We start from the raw sequence: 19209 nt of genomic DNA, 5'->3' as shown, positions 1-19209 counted from the left end.
TCCCTGGCTCCGGGGCCGCTTTTGTGACGTCAGATATCCCACTGCCTCAGCTCAGGAAGCCCCCACCCCAAGCCACCCCTCTAACTTCTCCTATCACAAAAGGTTCAGATCACAAAAGGTGGGAGTTGAGCTGTTTATTTACAAAATGGGCACGGGGTTTTCAGGGGCTAATGGACTTCTGCTTCTTTTTTCTCTGTTTGGTTTGGAGAGCTCCTTGGGTCTGGTTCTGATCAGGTAGTTTTCCTCTTAGCAGCTGCCTCCAAGGATGCCCAAAGTTCATCTGTCTCTGTGTCTTCTGAAGGTACCTTGTTGATCTCTTGAGGCTCTTGGGGCTCATCCTGGTGAGTCGAAAGAAAGCTCAGGGGTCAAAAAATAGGGAAGCTCCAGCTGGGAATCAATTCCTCTGGGCACCAACACCACCTATATCTCCCAGAAACCACTGTCACCATGCTCTGCAGTGTATCACCCTTTATGATAACCCTGTCAGAATTGTAACTGTTAACACCCCACAGAGAGAAATTGAGTGGCATAGCAGTCCTAGATCTGTGTTCCAGCTGCCTTCTTTTTCCTTTCCATAGGGAAATCCTCACATCCATGCCCTTAGCTCCTACTTTCCCAGACCGGACTGCTCACCTCCCAGGTATCCCTGCCAGACAAGAGGAGGCAATTCAGTCGAGACTTCAGATAAACCTGCAAAAAGAGGAGGGACCTTGTAGGGCCCGGGCAGGCTGAAATACATAGAAGCATCAAGGGGTGAGGGCCAGAAAGTTTGAGCTCCCACCTTATGCTCCAGGCCTCGTGGATTCCGGATCCTGTGTATCCTCAGGACTCTGTCTAAGCCACAAGAGGCTAGTAGGGGCTTTGAAGGGTGGCACTGCAACCCACGGACACTGCCTGCCAGTCCCTTCAGACAGCCCAGTAGGCGCCCTAAAGAAAGCAATGGCATTGGTGCTAGCTCGCCAGCTAACCACCGTTTATTCAGTGTTTACTGTTCAGACCACTTTCTATTTTAACGTTTAATCCTCAATATAACCAAGAGTTACCAATAATATTTCTATTTTACAGGTGAGGAAACTAGGGCACAGGAAGTTAAGTAATTAGTTCAAGGTCATACAGCTTTTGTTGAAACAGCATGTGAATCCAGGCAATCTGATGTCTCCATGAGGGTGCAATGAATCCCTATACTACCTGTTAGAGGGAACCCTGACTTTTTCCCTTCCCCCAAATCCCCTAGTCCACTCACCTTGTCGAAAGTCAATTTCTGCCAGTTGCCCATGAGTGTTCCCTACGATAACAGAGCTGAGAAGACCAGAGGCAAGGGGTCAATAGGAATCTCTTGAATCCTTCCCAAGCCCCACTCCAACCCCTCTAATCACTCACTTGTCCCCAGGAGTGAGAGTCATGGCTGTCAGTGGGTACTCGCCATACGTGGTCTCTAGAACTGGCCGGCGCTGCGGAGAGGCTGGATCATAGACTCGGACCTAGAGAGGAAAACTGAGGCATCACAAAAGCATCCTTGCCCTGCATACTGCCTCCTGGCATCTCTGTATGCTCATCCTTTCTTCTGAGCACTGCTTTCTTGTTCCTGACCCACCCTCAGAGAAATGTTCTCATTGGAAACACAAATCTGAGTGTTGCTGGGGTGAGCAGAGCTGCTCAGGAGCATGAATGGATAGGGATAATGGGGAGAGGTCCTCCACAACAGGGAATGTGAGCATTCTGTCCCTCCATTCTCCCATCTAGGAGTGGAGGAATGGAAAAGCAAGTTGGTCCAATAATCAGAGGGAGCTGAATTTCAAGCAGACATTTAGCATGAATGAGGGAGGAGCAAGGAAGTCCCCGTAAGTAGATTAAGCAGAAGTATGTCATCAAGATCATTCCTAAGTTTCAAATAGTGACCCAGTGCTCCCTGGGTTTCAGGGCTTCAAATGAGACAAGCCATAAAGATCCCTAATAGAGCCTTTCAAGCAAAGCTGAGGAGCTGAGGCAGGAGAGGGGAGGGCAGGCCTGTGTCCCAAAGCAAATCAGAGAAGCTTTGGGACCAGAATTATCTTTTTTGACACCCAGCCCAATGTCCATCCTTGACACTTGTGCCCTGTGGAACCCACTGTGAAGGGGACACTCCCTTCTCTTTCTCTTTCACATGGGAGAAATAGAGCTGTGGTTGAGCACATTCATCCTAGAATGCAGTAAAGGAAGGCCACAGGCTAGCACCAAGGCTCAGATGGATGGGGAGGTGTACACTCTCCTGAGAGCTCCGGAGGGAAGAAGGACTGAGAAGTGGCTGTGCCACACCACAGCAGCCCATTTTGCCCATAGTATCTGTTTTATTAAGAAGCTGCCTCAGCCCAGGTATGGGCAGGGATGAAATGGTGCCTCACCTGGTGGTACCCTGTGCATGTAATGAGCTTCTGTGATCCAGGGAGGAACTGTATATCCTGGTCCCAGATGGGAACCCGAAGGTCTAGCCAGTCATTCCGCACCTGGTGTTAAAGGTGAACAGGGGATAGGATGGAGGTAGGTTCGAAGTGCTACCAGTTTTAGCCCTCCTTTATCATCCCCTAAAGTCCATCTGGTCTCTGATCAGTAAGTGGCTTCAGATTCCCTATCCCATCACTCACATTCTTGGCCCTGAACACAGGCTCCTCAGATCCCTGCAGGTCCCACACCTTCAAAGCATTCTCCTTCCCACCTGTGGCAACTATATGGGGTCGTGCTGGGTCTTGGCGCATCCTACAAACCCCAGGACCAACCCTCAATTCCAGAAGCTGAAAAGAATGAGAGATGAGTCAGTTCCAGAGTTCTTAATCTTTCCTCCCCCAAATCCCTCATTAGGCTCCTAATGCTAACTTTCACCCTCCCCAACCATCAGAGTAGGGAACCTTACTGGGTCAGAGGATGCTTCCTTATCATTGTCACGCCAGACTCTAAGTATGCCAGAATCTACACACGTGATGAGGGTGCTGCAAACAGGGAAGATACAGTTGGGATTTAAAAAAAAAAAAATGTGTTCTCCAGGCCCCAGCTGACACACCTCTAAATTTCTGTTAACTAGACCCCATCCTAACAGCCCAGTTTATATGCTTCACATATGCCAGGCAAGCGCTCCACCACTGAGCTACAGCCCCAGCCCCCAACCTCAAGATACCTGGGGTCTATGCAGGACCTAACAGCATCCAGTTTACCTGTCAACTCAATTTAGTCAACAGGCAGGAGGTTACCAGTTTTATGAGGAAACTGGAGGCTCTGAGAACTTAAAACATTTGCCACTCAGCTAGGACTGAAAATCAGACCCAGACCTGGAAATCAAATTTGTGATACTTCAAAGCAGAGTTCTTTTCCTATTCCTCAGCTAAGTTGGGGTACCTGGCCTTTATGGTCTTCCTGATTCTTGAGTTGGTTCCTAATGGAGTTGGAGTGGGAGTGGGGTAGGTTCAGGATCATTATCTCAGAAAGGACTGAAACAAGACTCATCCAGTGGTCAACCATTGAGCTACCCCAGGTTCTATTCTTTGTGTGTGTGTGTGTGTGTGTGTGTGTAGTTGTAGATGGATAGCATGCCTTTATTCTATTTTTATGCAGTACTAAGGATTGAACCCAGTGCCTCACATATGCCAGGCAAGTGCTCCATCACTAAGCTACAGTCCCAGCCCCCAGGTTCTATTCTTGAGTTCCCTGTTTTTTGGGTTCTAATGTCAGCCTCTCCCTCAAAATATCTCTCCCAAGAAACCCAAGGTATTCTCTTCCCAGTATCCACACAGCCTCGGCCTACATTCATCTTCATATCTGCCCACCCTCTCTTCCTGGGTTCAGGCTCTGTATTATTTGCCTGAGCCCTGGCAAGAGTCTCCTAATTGCTTTCTCCAGTCCTCTACACTCCTACAGGCTCTTAGCTCCACAGCATTTCCCACTCAAAGCCCAATAATTCCCACCATCTACAAAATGAAACTGCAAATCTCTCAACCTAACACTTAATACATTTAAAATACATTTAAAGCCAGTCATGGTGGTACACGCCTGTAGTCCCAGCAGTTTAAGAGATTGAGGCAGGCGGATCACCAATTCAAAGCCAGCCTCAGCAAAAGCAAGATGCTCAGTGAGACCCTGTCTCTAAATAAAATACAAAATAGGGCTGGGGATGTGGCTCAGTGGTTGAGTGTCCTGGAGTTTGATCCCTGATACCGACCACCCCACCGCCCCACTCCCGCCCCTGCCCCCCCCCCCCAGAAAATTCTACCCATCTTTCAAGTTTCAGTTCAAAACCACCTTGCCCCACGGAACCTTTCCAGACCTCACTTGTCAGAATCAACACTACCACCAAACAAAAGCAGCCTGTCCACAGCCTTCTTTCTTCATCTTGGGAAAAGGCTTGGCCAATTACCTAAACATCAGACCTTCCTATCCTTTATTCTGGGAGCTTCATCACCTTGCTGGTGGTTCGCTCCCATTTAAACGCTTGCTCAAAACCATTAAATGACTTGCCCAGCATTTTGAGCAGAAAGTCACACTGGATCTCAGAGGGAAAACCCAAAGGATGCACACTTAAGGAAGGCAGAAACTTCACCCGCAGCCCTTGCTCTTTGAGTAAGGAACTCAGTAGATATTCAATAGACGTTATAAGAATGCACGAACTGAAGGCAGGAACCCAGGTCCCCGTCACCCAACTCAGGTCCTTGTCACCTAAGAGCGTAACGACATTATTCCGTCGTCCTAGGAGCCTCGACGCTCTCCCTGAGCCCTGAGCGTTCGGCGAGGGGACCTGACTTACCCGTCGGCTTGGGCGAGGCCTCGGAAGGAGCCCTCCCCTCCCGGACAGTGCCTCTGGCCCTGGAACGTGCCCTCCTCGGTGTTGAAGTGCCTCACCTTTCGGTCCGCGCAGCCCACCAGGATCTGCAGACAGAGGGGCGTGATGTCCAGGAGAGCGAGGCTGCCGCCTCGCGGCCCCCAACTCCGGCGCAGCGAGGGCCACTGACCTGGGTCTCGCCGCCCGCGCCCCAGCACAGGGCGCTCACCGCCTCCTCCCGCCGCGGCTGTCCCGCCGCCGTGAAGTTCGCCGCCTGTTTCCGCTGAAGGTTCACCCCTGCGGGACGAGGGTGTCAGTCGCGCAGCGGTGGCAAGCGAGCGACCCCTCTACTTCCCGATTTCCAGCACTGACACGTACCTTTCAGGATCCCAGTCTCAGTACCGACCCACACGTGGTTCCAGCGCGCTGCGGAGGGCGCCATGCCACAGCCCGTGGCCGACCGCTAGTACTTCCGGCGCACAGTGTGCGTCATCAGTCAGCGCAGGCGCCGAGACCCACTGGGTAGTTTCCGGAGAGGTGGAAAGCTGAAAAAGCCAAGGTTCCTGCCTGCGCACTGTGTTTTGTTTCATGAAAACGAAATCAGGCTCGGCTCGGGTGGCGCATGTCATCCAAGCGATTCAGGAGGCTAAATCAGGAGGATCTCAAGTTTGAGGCCAGCCTCGCAACTTAACAAGGCCCTCCCTGAAAAAGAAAGAAAAGGGCTGGGATGTAGCTCCGTGGGTAGAGAGCCCCTGGGTTCAGTTCCCAGTATCACACATAAAAACAAAACAACAAAAAACCGAAATCAGGATTCGGGAGATGCTGGTTTAAAGGGGTCTTTTTTATGCTTGGACTAAATGCATTCTGCTGTCACAGATACCTAATTAGAATGCATCCTTCCTGGACTCTGATGCTTGATAGAGCCAGCCCTAGTCCGTCTCCCTGCTTCGTCAGGAAGTCTGTTTGGAACAATTTATTGGAGAAGAAAACTTTAGAAACGACTCAAATCATTAGTGAGGTGCATGACCTCATTCTCAAGTGCAAAATACACCAACTAAATAAGGAAAAGTCTCTGATAAGTGGATGCTGATTCATAATGTGGGGGTGGGGCATGGGAAGAATGGAGAAACATTGGGCAAAGGGGAGGAAGGGTGGGAGGCAGGAAAGATGGTGGGATGAAACGGACATCATTACCTTAAATACATGAATGACTGCGCTTATGGCGGGATTCTACATCATATACAACCAGAGAAATGAAAAGCTGTGCTCCATTTGTGTACAATGAATCGAAATGCATTCTGCTGTCATAGATACCTAATTAGAACAAATAAACATCATTTTTTAAAAATAAGGAAAAGTGGGGATGCAATCGATGATCTTATAAATGCTTACTTTGAAAAAGAAAAAAAAGGGCTGGGGATGTGGCTCAAGCGGTAGTGCGCGCGCCTGGTGCCTGCGGCCCAGGTTCCATCCTCAGCACCACATACAAAGATGTTGTGTCCGCCAAAAACTAAATAAATATTAAAAAATAAAAAAAAGAAAAGTAAAGGTTCTGACTTACCTTATTTATTTATTTATAGCCGTTGGAATTACAGGCCTGTGCTGGGGCTTTGATTTTAATACCTCAAATTGAAGCTTCATGATGATAAAAATTGTTTCAAACTTGGTGCATGCCTATAATTGCAGCTATTTGGGACACTGAGGCAGGAGGATCACAAGTTTGAGGTCAAACTCAGCATTTAGTGAGGCCCTAAGCAACTTAATGAGACCATGCCTGAAAGTAAAAAATAAGAATGTGGCACAATCGTACAGTACCCCTGGGTTCGATTTCCAGGACCCCTACCTGTCAGAGACGAGCTCCAACAGGGGGTCTCAAGAGACAAACGGATGGTGAGGAGTTGTTGAAATGGGGGTGGAGAAACAACACAGACACCAAAGTGAAGGTGCTGAATCCCAATCTTTACTTGTGAAGTTAATCATATATACTTTTCATTTCAGCAGGCTCACAGTACTTTGTGGTTACAAAACAGGAATCATTATTCAAAGAAACAAAGTATTACAAGTATTACGTAGCTACAATTAGAATAGAAGAATGTATCTTGGCTTATGCATAAGCAAGCATTTTTCCTTTCAGTTTGCATTTTGCTTTGAGCTGTTTCTGCTTAGTTAGAAATGTCCCAGACTATTGGCCTATACCTTGACTATTCTTTCTTAACTTACTGACTGGAACCGGTGCCACAGTTATGGCAAGTGGTTAACTTGAAAAGAGAGGCTACTAATTTTAATCAAACAAGAGTAAGAGCACAGGGCTGGGGATGTGGCTCAAGTGGTAGCGCGTTCATCTGGCATGCGTGCGGCCCAGGTTCCATCCTCAGCACCACATACCAACAAAGATGTTGTGTCTGCCGATAACTAAAAAAAAAAAAAAAAAAAAGAGTGCACAGGAACAAGTTGCCCAGTACTAAGCACTAATCTATCTTCTTAACATTAATTATTCTTCTCTAGATTTTAATTTAATTTCTGACAAATTTCCCTGACAGGAATACAGGGAGTTTTTCATTAAACATTAACAATTTACGCTCCACAGCTGATTCATTGCATTTAGAGCAAACAGATCTATTCTTTAGAAGTAGTTGCATTAATTGGGAAAGTCATGTTTTTTCCTTCATACTTAATGGTCCTATGAGAAGTCACAACTATACTTATTAAAGGAATACAGAAACAAACCAGCCCATTCCCAGAAACACTGCGTTCCTCCAGAGGATGGACACCTTGAGTCATCCACCTCAGTAGGGCCTTGCCTTTGCCTGAGTCAGGGGAGGGGCGCAGCACCTACCACCACCAAAAAAAAATTGGTTCAAATTTAGCACAAATCTGCGAAATTAAAAAGGTTTTCCTCCCAAGCTGTAAAATGCCAATAATATCCCCCTATTGAGTGACCACTGCTCTCTTACTGAGAAACTTTGTTCTCTGAAATCAGACTGCTGCAAATGTTGCTGTTTGAAATTATATCAGGGACCTGTGTGGTGGCACACACCTGTAATCCCTGCTGCTGTAGAGGCTGAGGCAGAAAGATAGCAAGTTCAAAGCCAGCCTCAGCAACTTAGCTAGGCCCTGTCACGAAATAGAAATGACTGGGGATGTGGCCGCAGTGGTTAAATGCTCTTGGATTTAATCCCCATTACCAAAAAAAAAAAAATTAATGAAATTTTATCAGTAAGAAAAGCATCCCATTCTTGCCTGGTGGGTCTAAGTCTTTCACACACAGACACACAGAAAAGTCTTGATTTGTATTGTAGTTCAGATGCACAGCTTTAGGTAAGGTTTGTTTTGTTTTTTTTGTTTTTTGGTGGTGGTAGTTTTGTTTTTCTTAAAATTTGTTTTGCTTTTGGTACTGGGGATTGAATCCAGGGGCACTCTGCCACTGAGCTATATACATCCCCCAACACTTTTTATTTCTTATTTTTGAGACAGGGTCTCACTAAATTGTCTCAAACTTGCAATCCTCCTGCTTCGCCTCCAGATTACCTGGGATTACAAATGTGCACCAGGGTACTTGTTCAGATAACATGAGTTTCTGAGCACAGCATTCCATGTATCTTTGTGTGGGGGTTGCTGGGGATTGAATTTGTGCATGGGAGGCAAAGCACTCTACCAACTGAGCTATGTCCCCAGCTATATATATATATATATTTTTTTTTTTTTGGTAACTTCTTGCTGTTTAGCAGCTCCCTTCTCTCTAAGAAGGTAAACTCTTTAGAATCTTGTTTCGTTTTATGGCTCTATCTTCAGGCCTTAACACATATTTTCTGAATAGCACACTGCAGAGGCAGGGATAACGTTAGCCTGGGCTGAAACTTCCTAGGAGAAAGACCTTCAAGGATCATGTGGAGTGAGAGAAGCACTCAACATCCCCCAGTATCCATAAATGGTGAAGCTCCAAAACATAAAACTCAGATTTTTACACATGACCTAAGTGTAGTATGGCATCCATCCCTGTGGTCTCTGCTTCCCACACACACACACGCAAATCAATGAAGCTGTTGTCTCTCGTTGAGTTCATAATACTTGTCAAGTTCTTATTTTAAAACTAGTATAATTCCCCCGAAAGGGGGTGCACCGTTCCTGGAAGTACTGCAATACCAGGTCGATGCGTGGAGTGGACGGAGCAAGCTCCTATTCCATCTCCTGTTTCCAAAAATCCATTTAATATATTGTCCTCGGATAGAGGACGTATCAGATATTAAACTGATAAGAACAGATACTACACTTGATCTTAGCCAAAAGGCCGAGAAGCGATACCCAGTAGCTTGCTTCCCGGGAAGCTTGGGATGTGCAGTCCCTTTTTCAGGTATGGTGATTTTCCGAGTCGAAGACTAAATTGCCCTTGAATATGTAATATTCCTGATAATCAGTTTTTTCGCTATGATTATTTTATATAGGCACTACAAACCTTAAATTTGGTCCTTTAATGCTTTGCTCACTTGCTCCCTGAACGTTGTATTTTGCATAAACCCGCCCCCTCGCTTTTTTAACTTCCTGGGATTGGTCTACAAACGAGTCCGGTGTCAGTGCTCGGTGATCTTGTTCCGTGGGTTAGTCTCCTATACCGAAGATTTTGGGGGAGCTTCCTGGGGCGGGCAGCCGTCTCAGGCCTCTCTCATAGGGGCAGGTACTGGGGGAGTCCCCATGCAGTTTCAGAGATCGGGTTTTGGAGCCTTTGGAGCCCAGAAAACTGTGCTGTGATCCCTGCTCCCCAGTACCTCATACAGAGAGCTTAATGAATTCCATTGTAAGATTGGGAGCCATCTCATCACAAAGTCATGAAAAGTTCATTTCTGTTTTAGTATAAAATACTGAGATTTAGGGCTGGGATTGTGGCTTAGTGGTAGAGCGCTGGCTTAGCACACGTGAGGCCCTGGGTTCAATCCTCAGCACATAAAAAATAATATAAAGATGTTGTGTCCAACTACAACTAAAAAATAAATATTAAAAAAAAAATGCTAGGTCTGGGATTGTGGCACAGCGGTAGAGCGCTCCTCTAGCACGGGCGGGACACGGGTTCGATCCTCCGAACCACATAAAGATAAAGGCATTGTGTTGTGTCCATCTGCACCTAAATAAATAAATAAATAAATAAATAAAACTACCCTGTATTACGTTTGCCAGAACCCTGTTAGCTGTAAATTCCCAAGACACCTCCCTTTGTAACTTTTTGTGCTATATAAACATTTTCTTCCCTGAGATCTGGGCTGTTCTCCAACCCAGTTTTGAGTGAGACAGCTGCTGGCCAGCTACCTCTCTTGTGTATACAACATAAGCTTGCTTTAATTTGATTTAAATTTGGAGTCGGTGATCTTTTCTTTGCATTGTGGGTTCAACAAGCTGAGGACGGTCAAGGAGGTTGCTTTCCCGCCTTCACTTTCTCCCTTTATTTCGGTGCTGGGAATGGAATCCAGAGCCTACTCTGCTAGCTAAGAATAGCTAGGGAAGTGTTCTGCCATTGAGCTAGGATCCCAGCCTAAAAAATGGCCTTCTTTACCATTCCCCTTTGTATCCTGGGGATCCTGGCTTTTTTCTGCAACACCACCCCTACCCCACCCACATCTGCTGTTTGCATCATCTATCCAGCCTTCACGGAGAAGGAAAGCCCTGGGTAAGACATTTCATTGGTTTCTGATTCCTAAATCTTGGATCCAGCCTCCCAGAGGGAGAGATCTCTGGCCCCTGTGTCCTCCTGCCCATGCACTCTTTGAACAGTTTTTTTTTTTTTTTCAGGCAGACCAAAAACATAGGTAGGCCTGTATAGTGTGGTCATACACAGCCTGTAATCCCAGCTACTCAGGAGGCTAAAGCAGGAGAATCGTAAATTTCAGGCCAACCTCAGCAGTTTAGTGAGACCCTGGTCCGGTGGCGCAGTGCCTGTAATCCCAGAGGCTGGGGGAGCTGAGGCATGAGTGTTGTTAATTCAAAGCCAGCCTCAGCAATTTAGTGATGCCCTAAGCAACTCAGCCAGATCCTGTCTTTAAATAAAATATAAAAAAGGGATGGCGATATAGCTTAGGGGTTAAGTGCCCCCGGTTCAATCCCTGGTACTACTACTACTACTACTACTACTACTACTAATAATAATAATAATAATAATTAAAAGGAATGAGGCTCTAACTAGAATAAGATATATTCCATGCATGTATAATTTTATCAAAATGGACTATACAGCCATGTATAGCTAAAAAGAACTAATAAAAAAGACTGGGGATGTAGCTCAGTGGTAAAACACCCCTGGGTTATATCCGCAGTACTAAAAAGGAAAACATGGCTATGTATCCCCTCACCTAAAGTGTCACAGAGAGCTGGCCGCCTGTAATCCCAGCAGTTTGGGAGGTAGGCAGATTTGAGGCCAGCCTCAGCAATTTAGCAAGGCCCTAAGAAATTTAAGGAGACCCTATCTCAAAAGAAAAAAGTAAAAAAAGGGGCTGGGGTTGTGGCTCAGTGGTAGAGCACTTGCCTCACAGGTGTGGGGCACTGGGTTGGATCCTTAGCACCACATAAAAATAAATAAAATGAAGATATTGGATGTGGCTCAGTGGTAAAGTGCCCCTGGGCTCAATCCCGGTGCAGTTAAAAAAAAAAAAGGGGTCAACTAGAACCCAGGGGCAGAGACAGGGCTGTTATAGGATTAGGGGAAGGGAGGAGACTGTGGATAACTTCTAATGAAATGATTTTTTATTGCTCCAAGTGAAGTTTGGCTGTATGAAACAGATTAATATCAGCTCCTGCCATGTTCCCACCCCTCACAGCTCTCTTAGTGCATATCTCAGCAGCCAGCAGTAATTATTCTTCCTTGGAGCAAAGGGAAGTGATGAGTTATTCCTTCACTCCCATTCTACTGTGATGGAGAAACCAGACCTGATTATAAAATGAAATTATAAATTAACAATTTATAATTGGTGGAGCTTGGTGGAGCATAACTGTAATCTGCCTCAAGAAAGTCAAGGTGTTAAGCAACTCAGGGAGACTCTGTCTCTAAATAAAATTCAAAATAGGGTTGGGGAGGTGGCTCAGTGGTTGAATGTTCCTGAGTTCAATCCTCAATACCAAAAAAAAAAGGGAGACCAGTAGACTAGAAGAAGGGGAACAGGGGGAGGGACGGGAGGGAAATGGGAGGGATTGGGGGATGAAATTAATCAAATTATATTGTTTTATTGTGTGAATGTATGAATTTACTATAACAAATAAAAAAAGTCTTTGCCTACCAATAAAAATATTGAATATAAAAAGAAAACATTTTCAATTTCATGGTTTGTTTCTTTTGTTCCTTTGTTTCTTTTTTCAGGGCCAAGGACAGAAGTCAGGGCTTTGCTTGTGCTGCTGAGCTAATTCCCCAGCCCCTGTTTTTATTTATTTATTTTTGCCTTGAACTTTGCAATCCTCTTACCTCAGTCTCCCAAACTGCTGGTATTATAGGCGTGCACCACTTCACCCAGCTGTTTTTATTTTTGAGACAGGTGAAAGGAAAGTGACCATGACACTCGGAGCGACCAAGAGATCTTTATTGTGGCAGTGTCTGATTAACAGGGAAGGAAGAGAAAGAGAGAAAGAGAGCAGGGAAAGAGAGAGAGGGAAGGAGAGAGCAAAGCAAGAGAGAGAGGGCAGAGAAAGAGAGAAGAAAGGGGGGGCAAAGTGAGGGGGGGAGAGAGAGAGAGAGAGAGAGAGAGAGAGAGAGAGAGAGAATTTTAATATTTATTTTTTAGTTTTCGGCGGACACAACATCTTTGTTTGTATGTGGTGCTGAGGATCAAACCCGGGCCGCACCCACGCCAGGCAAGCACGCTATCGCTTGAGCCACATCCCCAGCCCAGAGAGAGTTTTTATAGCCAAAATTTAATGTGGTCTTTAGGTCTGCAAGCTGACTTGTTGGCCTACATTGATTGGATCATATAGTAGTTCCTAAGGGTGTCATCTTCTGCCCTCAGGGAGACCGGGCAGGGGCCAGATGTGGGTTTCCCATGGCACCAGAACGGTGGGGATTGAGTGTTAGACCTTGAGTGGGGTTGAGTGCTCATCCTTGAGGCAAATAAGCCATAAGGAACCAGACTGGTGAGGTGAGCCCACCCTGCAGCTAAACATTTGTTCAGCCTGCTTCACAACTAACAACAGGGACTCACTCTCTTGCCCAGGCTGGTATCAAATTCCTGGGCTCAAGAGATTCTCCTGCCTCAGCCTCTCGAGTAGCTGGGGCTACAGGCACAGGCCACTACACCCAACTTTTATTTATTTAGGTTACTGAGAATTGGACTCAAGGGCACTTGATCATTGAGCCACATCCCTATTTTGTATTTTATTTAGAGAGAGGGGCTCACTGAGGTCTCACTGAGTTGCTTAGTGCCTCGCTGTTATTGAGGCTGACTTTGAACTCATGATCCTCCTGTCTCAGCCTCTGAGGCGCTGGGATTACAGGTGTGAGCCTAGCTAATTTGGGCCTAATTTTTAATTCCTCACTTATCAAGTGGTTAAAAAATGTTTGCAGAAGGCTTCATTACCTACTGAACTGGTCACAAGGCCCCTGGGGGGCCCTGCACCAGTCTTCTGGCTTTGGTTCCCTCACTTCCTTGCTACACTTGCCAGGTTGGACCAACTCCTACAGCTAACACGCCTAGGCTTTGGCAACTCATGCCTTCCTCCCTTCCCTTTCTCACTGTGACAGCAGTCAAGTGCTTATCTTCCCTTTGTTGTTTCTTCCTTTATCCAAGGATGCTTCTGGAAGGTGTTTGCAGACTTTGGTGGGAGAGTGAGATGAAATAATGCAGACTGGCTGGTTTGAAGCAAAAGCTCCACACCTGTTTGCAAGTCATTTCAGCCTTGGTGCTGTTACAGAGCTGGAGCCTTCCAAGAAACTGAGACAGCGTGAAGACCTCCTTCAAACCCCAATTCTTGTGATCAGATCAGAAAGACTTCAGACATGTGGCTCAGAATAATATGAATGAATTTATTTAAGGGATAGGAAAAGGGAAAGAGGATCCTCTTAAGGGAGAATGGGTCCTCTCATAGAGTGACATCTTTCCTGTACTCGCTTTATTGGGGATCCCAGAGAAGTTTCCAAATCCTGCCCAGGTCCACCTCTTTGAGTTTTGACTGACAGTAGGATGGTATCAGACTTTCAATTCCCCACTGCCTTGATAACTGTAGGTCAACTTGGCCCATGCTGATAGGTTCTAATTTTTTTTTTTTTATACTGGTGATTGAACCCAAGGGCAATTTACCACCAAACCACATTCCCAGTCCTTTCTATTTTTAGACAGGGTTCTGTCTTGCTAAGTTGCTGAAGCTGGCTTTGAACTTGTGATCCTCCTGCCTCAACCTCCGGGTCACAAAAATCTCCCACTTCAGTGTAACTGGGTTCCTCTTCTCATTTTACCCCTGCAGATAACAGATAGTTTGTTGAAGAATATGACAGTCTGTTCACTTAAATTGGGAAGGGCTGGAAGTAAATCGCTTCTTGGAAAAGAAAGCATATAGGGGTCTGCATAATGGGCCCATTTTTAGAATTATTCTTTTTAACTCCCACCATTTGCACTGTCCACTAACGGTACCACCTAACCTCTTTGTAAATTGACCTGTGGATCCAGTCAACACTGAACATTTCCTTACTGTTTGAGACAGGATCTTGCTAAATTTGAGGCTGGCCTCAAATTTTTCCTCCTGGTTCCAGTCTGAGTCACTGGGATTACAGGTGCGCACCACTGAACTCTTTACTCAGCTGTAGTCCCACCTTTTTTAAATATTTTGCTCAGGCAGGCCTTGAGTTTGTGAATCTTCTCCTGATATTGGGATTATAGGAATGCCACCATTCCTGGAACGAAGTTGCCTTTAAAGTCATCCCAGAGATTCACGAAGGTGGCAAGTTCAAGGCCAGTCACAACAATTTAGTAAGGCCCTACCTAAAGCAACTGAATGGTAAACTGCCTTGAAATGGTTGGGGTTATAGCTCAGAGATAAAGTATCCTAGGTTCAATCCTATGCACCCTCAAACCCCACCAGTCCTGGGAACCAAATATCATCACTGCTGTAGCTCATCACCTCTTGGCACCCATGAGACACCCCTTCCTCTTAAATGTGTTGCATTGGTCCTGGAAAGGGGCGCTTTACCACTGAACCACATTGCCAGCCTTTGTTTTTGAGATGGGGCACGTTGGCAAGGCTAGCCTCAACCTTGCCATCCTGCAGCACTCTAATATTAAACCACTGGGATTATAGCCATGCACTACCACTCCTGGACACGTAAAAAAAATTTTTTTTATCAAGAGCATGTTGTGCACATTTATAGTCCCAGAATTTGAAAGGCTGGGCAGGACCACAACATTTAAAGCCAGCTCTGGAAACTTAGGGGGATCCCTTCTCAGAATGTATGGCCTGGGGCCAAAGCTGTTGGTAGACCATTTATGTAGCACAGAAGGCTCTCAGCTCAGTACCATGTAAAACAAATAATAAAGGCATTGTACCTGATTAAAAAACTGACTGCAGTTCAGTACTCAAATGTCTCAGGATTGAATCTTAGGGCCAATTAAAATTCAGAGATTGGAAAAGAGTGTAGTAGTTAAGAACAGAAATGAAGCTTCTCAAACACTTCACCAAGGCAGAAAATCCACATTACATGGGCCCATACTGCCAGTGAGACTCATCCAAACCAATGAATCACACAGATTAAGAAAAAGAGCTTTATTAGGAAGATCAAAATGATTGTGTGTTAACTTGAACAGCTAGGATGCACAAGGAAAGATCTGGAAATCTGATGTCCTCCAAGACTTGGATGGATGCCTGCTGAGGAAAGATGAATCTTTATTGGATGGGAAAACAAAAGTGTACATAATGCACACACCCTTTGAATTTACAAGGGGCAAGGTTTTAAACCAAACATTAAAGGGCTGATTCTAGGTACTCTGGATTTATTCTATTACAAACTAAATTGAAAATGAGCCTACCATTTATCTTCATCTTGTCTTTCCTCAGACTTGGGGGCTGGAAGAAAAAAAAAAAGACAACTTATTTCAAACTGATTCTTCTTCCATTTTCCATTTACAGAAATTCTGATCATCCCTCAGACAGTTCCTTCTGGAACAAGCTTTCCTCTTCTCCCCCAGCCAGCCCCAGTGGGTTCACCTTTACAGGCTCTGGGACTAGGACAGGAAGTAAGACGTGTGAAATGCTTCTTCATTGGGAAATTTTTAGCTTACTGTACTTTTACCTTCACCTTAGTCCACTCACCTTTAACTTCAGGTTGAAGTTAGGCAGATATGACTTGCTTTCTCTGTAATGGAAAGAGATTAGGAATTAAGTCATCTCTTTATTGCTTAAAGGAAAAGCACACTTCATAGAAACCTAGTCCTAGAAAGTTATTGGCTATAAAGCCTATCCATCTTCTTATTGCTATAGTTTATCACTGTTAAGATGAGCTCACAACTCAGAGTGTACCTTTCTGTCACAATGATCAGACTGGGGCGGTATTCAACTCATCACTGGTGAGCAGGAATTCACCACTGGTGATCCAAATATGGCTACTCAGACCAAAGTACCACCACACACCATAAAGTCGATGCTACATGATAGGCATAAATATTGCAAAGGTATGTACCTCAAATCATTCTTGGAATCCAGACAAGATGCTAGACCTGAAACAAACAAGATCAAATGAGTAATGCTTATGTCCTGCCTCAGTTATCCCCACCTATTATTTCTAGGAAATCAGATTTCCGAGTCTCAACAGCAAAACATCAGCCGAACGAGATTCCATAAGTCATCATGTATATTTGCCTAAAAGGCACTTTTTCCTACCCAATATGCTATATATACTTAACACATACTGAAATTACTCACCTTTGAACCAGTAAGTAGACATTGGTAACAGCACCTGAAAAATTTAAAAACAGGTAAAATACTATGTATATGTGGCATATCAGGATATTGCCCCATTCTATATCCTTCAGTTTCTCAGGTGTTCATATATTTTCATTGTCAATCATAGTGAGCTAGTTTGGGTCATCATAGAAACTTGATGGCATAAGCCATAAATTAGGAAAAAAAATCCTACTAACCTGCTAATGCTGGAGTATTTTCAGCAGTATATGGAAATGAGTTGCTTCTGAATGAATCAGAAAAAAACACTAAATTAGCAAAGTACTCAAAATATCCAGCTACTATTAATGACAAGCAAAGCAAAGCAAAGGCTATTTATTGCCATTTGCTGGACCTCATGTAGTTCCTCATGGAACCAAGTTTCCTTCCTCTCTCCCAGCTACACCAGTGGGTTCACCATTACTCGTTCTGGGGCTAGAGCAGGGAGTTAAGACAAGATGTTTGTTCTTACTGGCACTGTAGTCTTTAACCAATACCATGATGGTAAAGCCACCCTACAAATGATAATATGCTCTTTTTATCCCTCTCCCTCTCCTCCTCTTCCTCCCCCCATCCCCCCCCCAAGTTAATTTGTCAATGGATTCTTTTTAGCTATAAGTGAGGGTAGGATGACTCCACGAATATTCCTTATTTCAAGTGGGGACATTCTTTCCTAATCGGGAGTTCAGTTTTAATTGCATGCATCAAGTTTTTGGCAGACACAACATCTTTCTTTGTATGTGGTGCTGAGGATTGAACCGGGCCGCACGCATGCCAGGTGAGTGTGCTACCGCTTGAGCCACATCCCCAGCCCAATAATATGCTCTCTTATTTACATAATTTACAATAGCTATTAGAAGCAACTTACCATAAAATGGAAAAATTTGTCGTTATCAGGAAACCCTGGGAAAGAGGAACATGTGGTTATTTCAAAGTATTAGGATGGAACGACATTTTTCTTCATTATCAACAACTGCCATCAGAACTCTAACATGCTATTTACCATTGTACCTCACAGATCATCAGCATACTGATTCAAATCATCTGACAGTTGATATATGGATGAGAGAAGAACACATCATTACAAGAACCAATTGACTATTGGTTGCTGTCTTCCCTCCCCCAGAAAATTGCTCCAAGAGGAACAAGATGGATAAGGTGGATGGAGCAAAAAGGCAACACAACACAGCTCCATTGACCATCTGCCCTCCTTTTTGTGGAGAACAATTGCGATAAAATAATCAGAGATCCCATTTGAAGAATTACCTGCATTCACTCTTGGAGATAATCAAATTCCTCAGGATAGGTCACGAGATGTGGAGACAAAAATGGGACTGGTCAAGTGCCCCTGGGTTCGATCTCTGATTTAAAAAAAAAAATTTATTTGTACCTGTAAGAATTACCTTCAAAACTACTCTAAACCCCTGGCCCACTCCTCAGGATTAAGATGACATCACTTATAACTCAGTCATATGCTTGTCATTTTATGTTCATCATAGAGTGGTTATCCATAAACACTCCCTTTCCATAAGCCATATATACCTACATGGAGGATCGCTGTAATTGCAGGAATGATCTCCGTGCATTCTCCAAACACCACACATCTTTGAGCCGAAGCACATCTGAAAATAGAACACCCTTCACTAACACCTCAACTTAAAACCCAAGGAAAACAAAACAAACTCCTGGGTAGCGCTACTCAGAACTTTTACATTTTCTCCACTAAACCCATCAGAAAGAGAGAGTTCAAATCATAAATCATCCCTGTAGCACATCCAATAGTTCTTCCAGCCCAAAGAACAAGAACTAGATGGCCAAAACCACTTACTCCAACCAGAGGGCTGTCTTCGATTGTTGTGTGGCGAATGTGCGCCTTAACCCTGCAGACAAAACATTAGATTAGTATAGGATATTTTAAAAATGCTTTCTACCAAGCAACGGCCGCAGGGGACACAAGCTGTGCAGCGCCGGTCTCCTCAGAGTTACTTATCCTCACGGAATTCAGCACAGGTCTGTGAAAATGTCCTCATCACTGGGAGGGCGCCTGGCTCGGCCTGCTACCGCCATTTTGTCCTTCACAAAGCCCCAATAAAAGTAACTGAATAGGTCCGGGAGGAGATCTTTCCTCCCAGCCCGCCGATAGGTAAGACAACAGAGATCTGGAGCGCGCGACCTAACGGATATAATGGCAGCGACTCCGGAGGTAACGACAATAGGATCGATAGGTCGAGATCAGGTTAGGCAGCTTAACAAGACTCAAAAGTCAAAAAGAGTGGCTCAATTGGTAAAATACCGCTGAGCCCCATTTCCCGTGCCGCAAAATAATGTAAGACAGAACCCAGAAACCCACCAACCCAAGTACTCACCGGAGCGTGGAAGGAAAAATGAGACCGATTACAACAACGCGAGACGCTTAAATACTTTCACGCAAAGGCCCACGGGATTGGGGGCGGGCACAAAGCGAGCGCACGCGCATATGGGACGCCACCACAACCTTGAGGAATTGTGGGTTGAGAATTCTAGGGAAGGGCGGG

At 45.1% G+C, this 19209-nt stretch overlaps 1 protein-coding gene, 1 long non-coding RNA gene and 9 other non-coding genes across 13 annotated transcripts; all 11 read right to left on the bottom strand.

Moving 5' to 3' along the window:
• Positions 1–119: 119 nt before the first annotated feature.
• Positions 120–5268, bottom strand: Wdr74 (WD repeat domain 74). Its single transcript, XM_027944655.2, is given in 12 exon segments — positions 120–241; positions 243–338; positions 634–690; positions 782–927; positions 1244–1299; positions 1381–1481; positions 2382–2483; positions 2622–2768; positions 2888–2963; positions 4769–4890; positions 4974–5080; positions 5162–5268. Coding segments are annotated over 12 exon segments (1155 nt in total). The 5' UTR covers positions 5226–5268; the 3' UTR covers positions 120–160.
• A 3624-nt stretch (positions 5269–8892) lies between these two features.
• On the bottom strand, positions 8893–9083 carry LOC114100144 (U2 spliceosomal RNA). Its single transcript, XR_003583987.1, has one exon. It is a non-coding gene; the product is annotated as a U2 spliceosomal RNA (small nuclear RNA).
• A 6404-nt stretch (positions 9084–15487) lies between these two features.
• On the bottom strand, positions 15488–19048 carry LOC114099869 (uncharacterized). Of its 3 annotated transcripts, none has more exons than XR_011708509.1 (10): positions 18504–19048; positions 18218–18297; positions 17942–18036; positions 17544–17578; positions 16876–16922; positions 16658–16691; positions 16416–16452; positions 16049–16091; positions 15766–15802; positions 15488–15604 (listed from the first exon to the last, which is right to left on the bottom strand). It is a non-coding gene; the product is annotated as an uncharacterized lncRNA (long non-coding RNA). The 3 variants fall into 3 exon arrangements; XR_011708508.1 differs by having other exon boundaries at positions 18222–18297; XR_011708510.1 differs by having other exon boundaries at positions 15488–15601; positions 18222–18297.
• On the bottom strand, positions 15877–16003 carry LOC114100160 (small nucleolar RNA SNORD22). Its single transcript, XR_003583998.1, has one exon. It is a non-coding gene; the product is annotated as a small nucleolar RNA SNORD22 (small nucleolar RNA).
• LOC114100159 (small nucleolar RNA SNORD31) lies at positions 16239–16307 on the bottom strand. The gene has a single exon (XR_003583997.1). It is a non-coding gene; the product is annotated as a small nucleolar RNA SNORD31 (small nucleolar RNA).
• Positions 16521–16588, bottom strand: LOC114100158 (small nucleolar RNA SNORD30). The gene has a single exon (XR_003583996.1). It is a non-coding gene; the product is annotated as a small nucleolar RNA SNORD30 (small nucleolar RNA).
• On the bottom strand, positions 16767–16831 carry LOC114100153 (small nucleolar RNA SNORD29). The gene has a single exon (XR_003583991.1). It is a non-coding gene; the product is annotated as a small nucleolar RNA SNORD29 (small nucleolar RNA).
• On the bottom strand, positions 17027–17152 carry LOC114100161 (small nucleolar RNA SNORD22). Its single transcript, XR_003583999.1, has one exon. It is a non-coding gene; the product is annotated as a small nucleolar RNA SNORD22 (small nucleolar RNA).
• LOC114100154 (small nucleolar RNA SNORD28) lies at positions 17650–17724 on the bottom strand. Its single transcript, XR_003583992.1, has one exon. It is a non-coding gene; the product is annotated as a small nucleolar RNA SNORD28 (small nucleolar RNA).
• On the bottom strand, positions 18107–18177 carry LOC114100155 (small nucleolar RNA SNORD27). Its single transcript, XR_003583993.1, has one exon. It is a non-coding gene; the product is annotated as a small nucleolar RNA SNORD27 (small nucleolar RNA).
• LOC114100156 (small nucleolar RNA SNORD26) lies at positions 18370–18445 on the bottom strand. The gene has a single exon (XR_003583994.2). It is a non-coding gene; the product is annotated as a small nucleolar RNA SNORD26 (small nucleolar RNA).
• Positions 19049–19209: the final 161 nt, after the last annotated feature.

Source organism: Marmota flaviventris, chromosome 9 (assembly GCF_047511675.1).
Source record: "Marmota flaviventris isolate mMarFla1 chromosome 9, mMarFla1.hap1, whole genome shotgun sequence".
NCBI classification, from domain to species: domain Eukaryota; kingdom Metazoa; phylum Chordata; class Mammalia; order Rodentia; family Sciuridae; genus Marmota; species Marmota flaviventris.
Note: the sequence above shows the minus strand (reverse complement) of the source record. Positions and strands in the feature narration are given on the sequence as shown.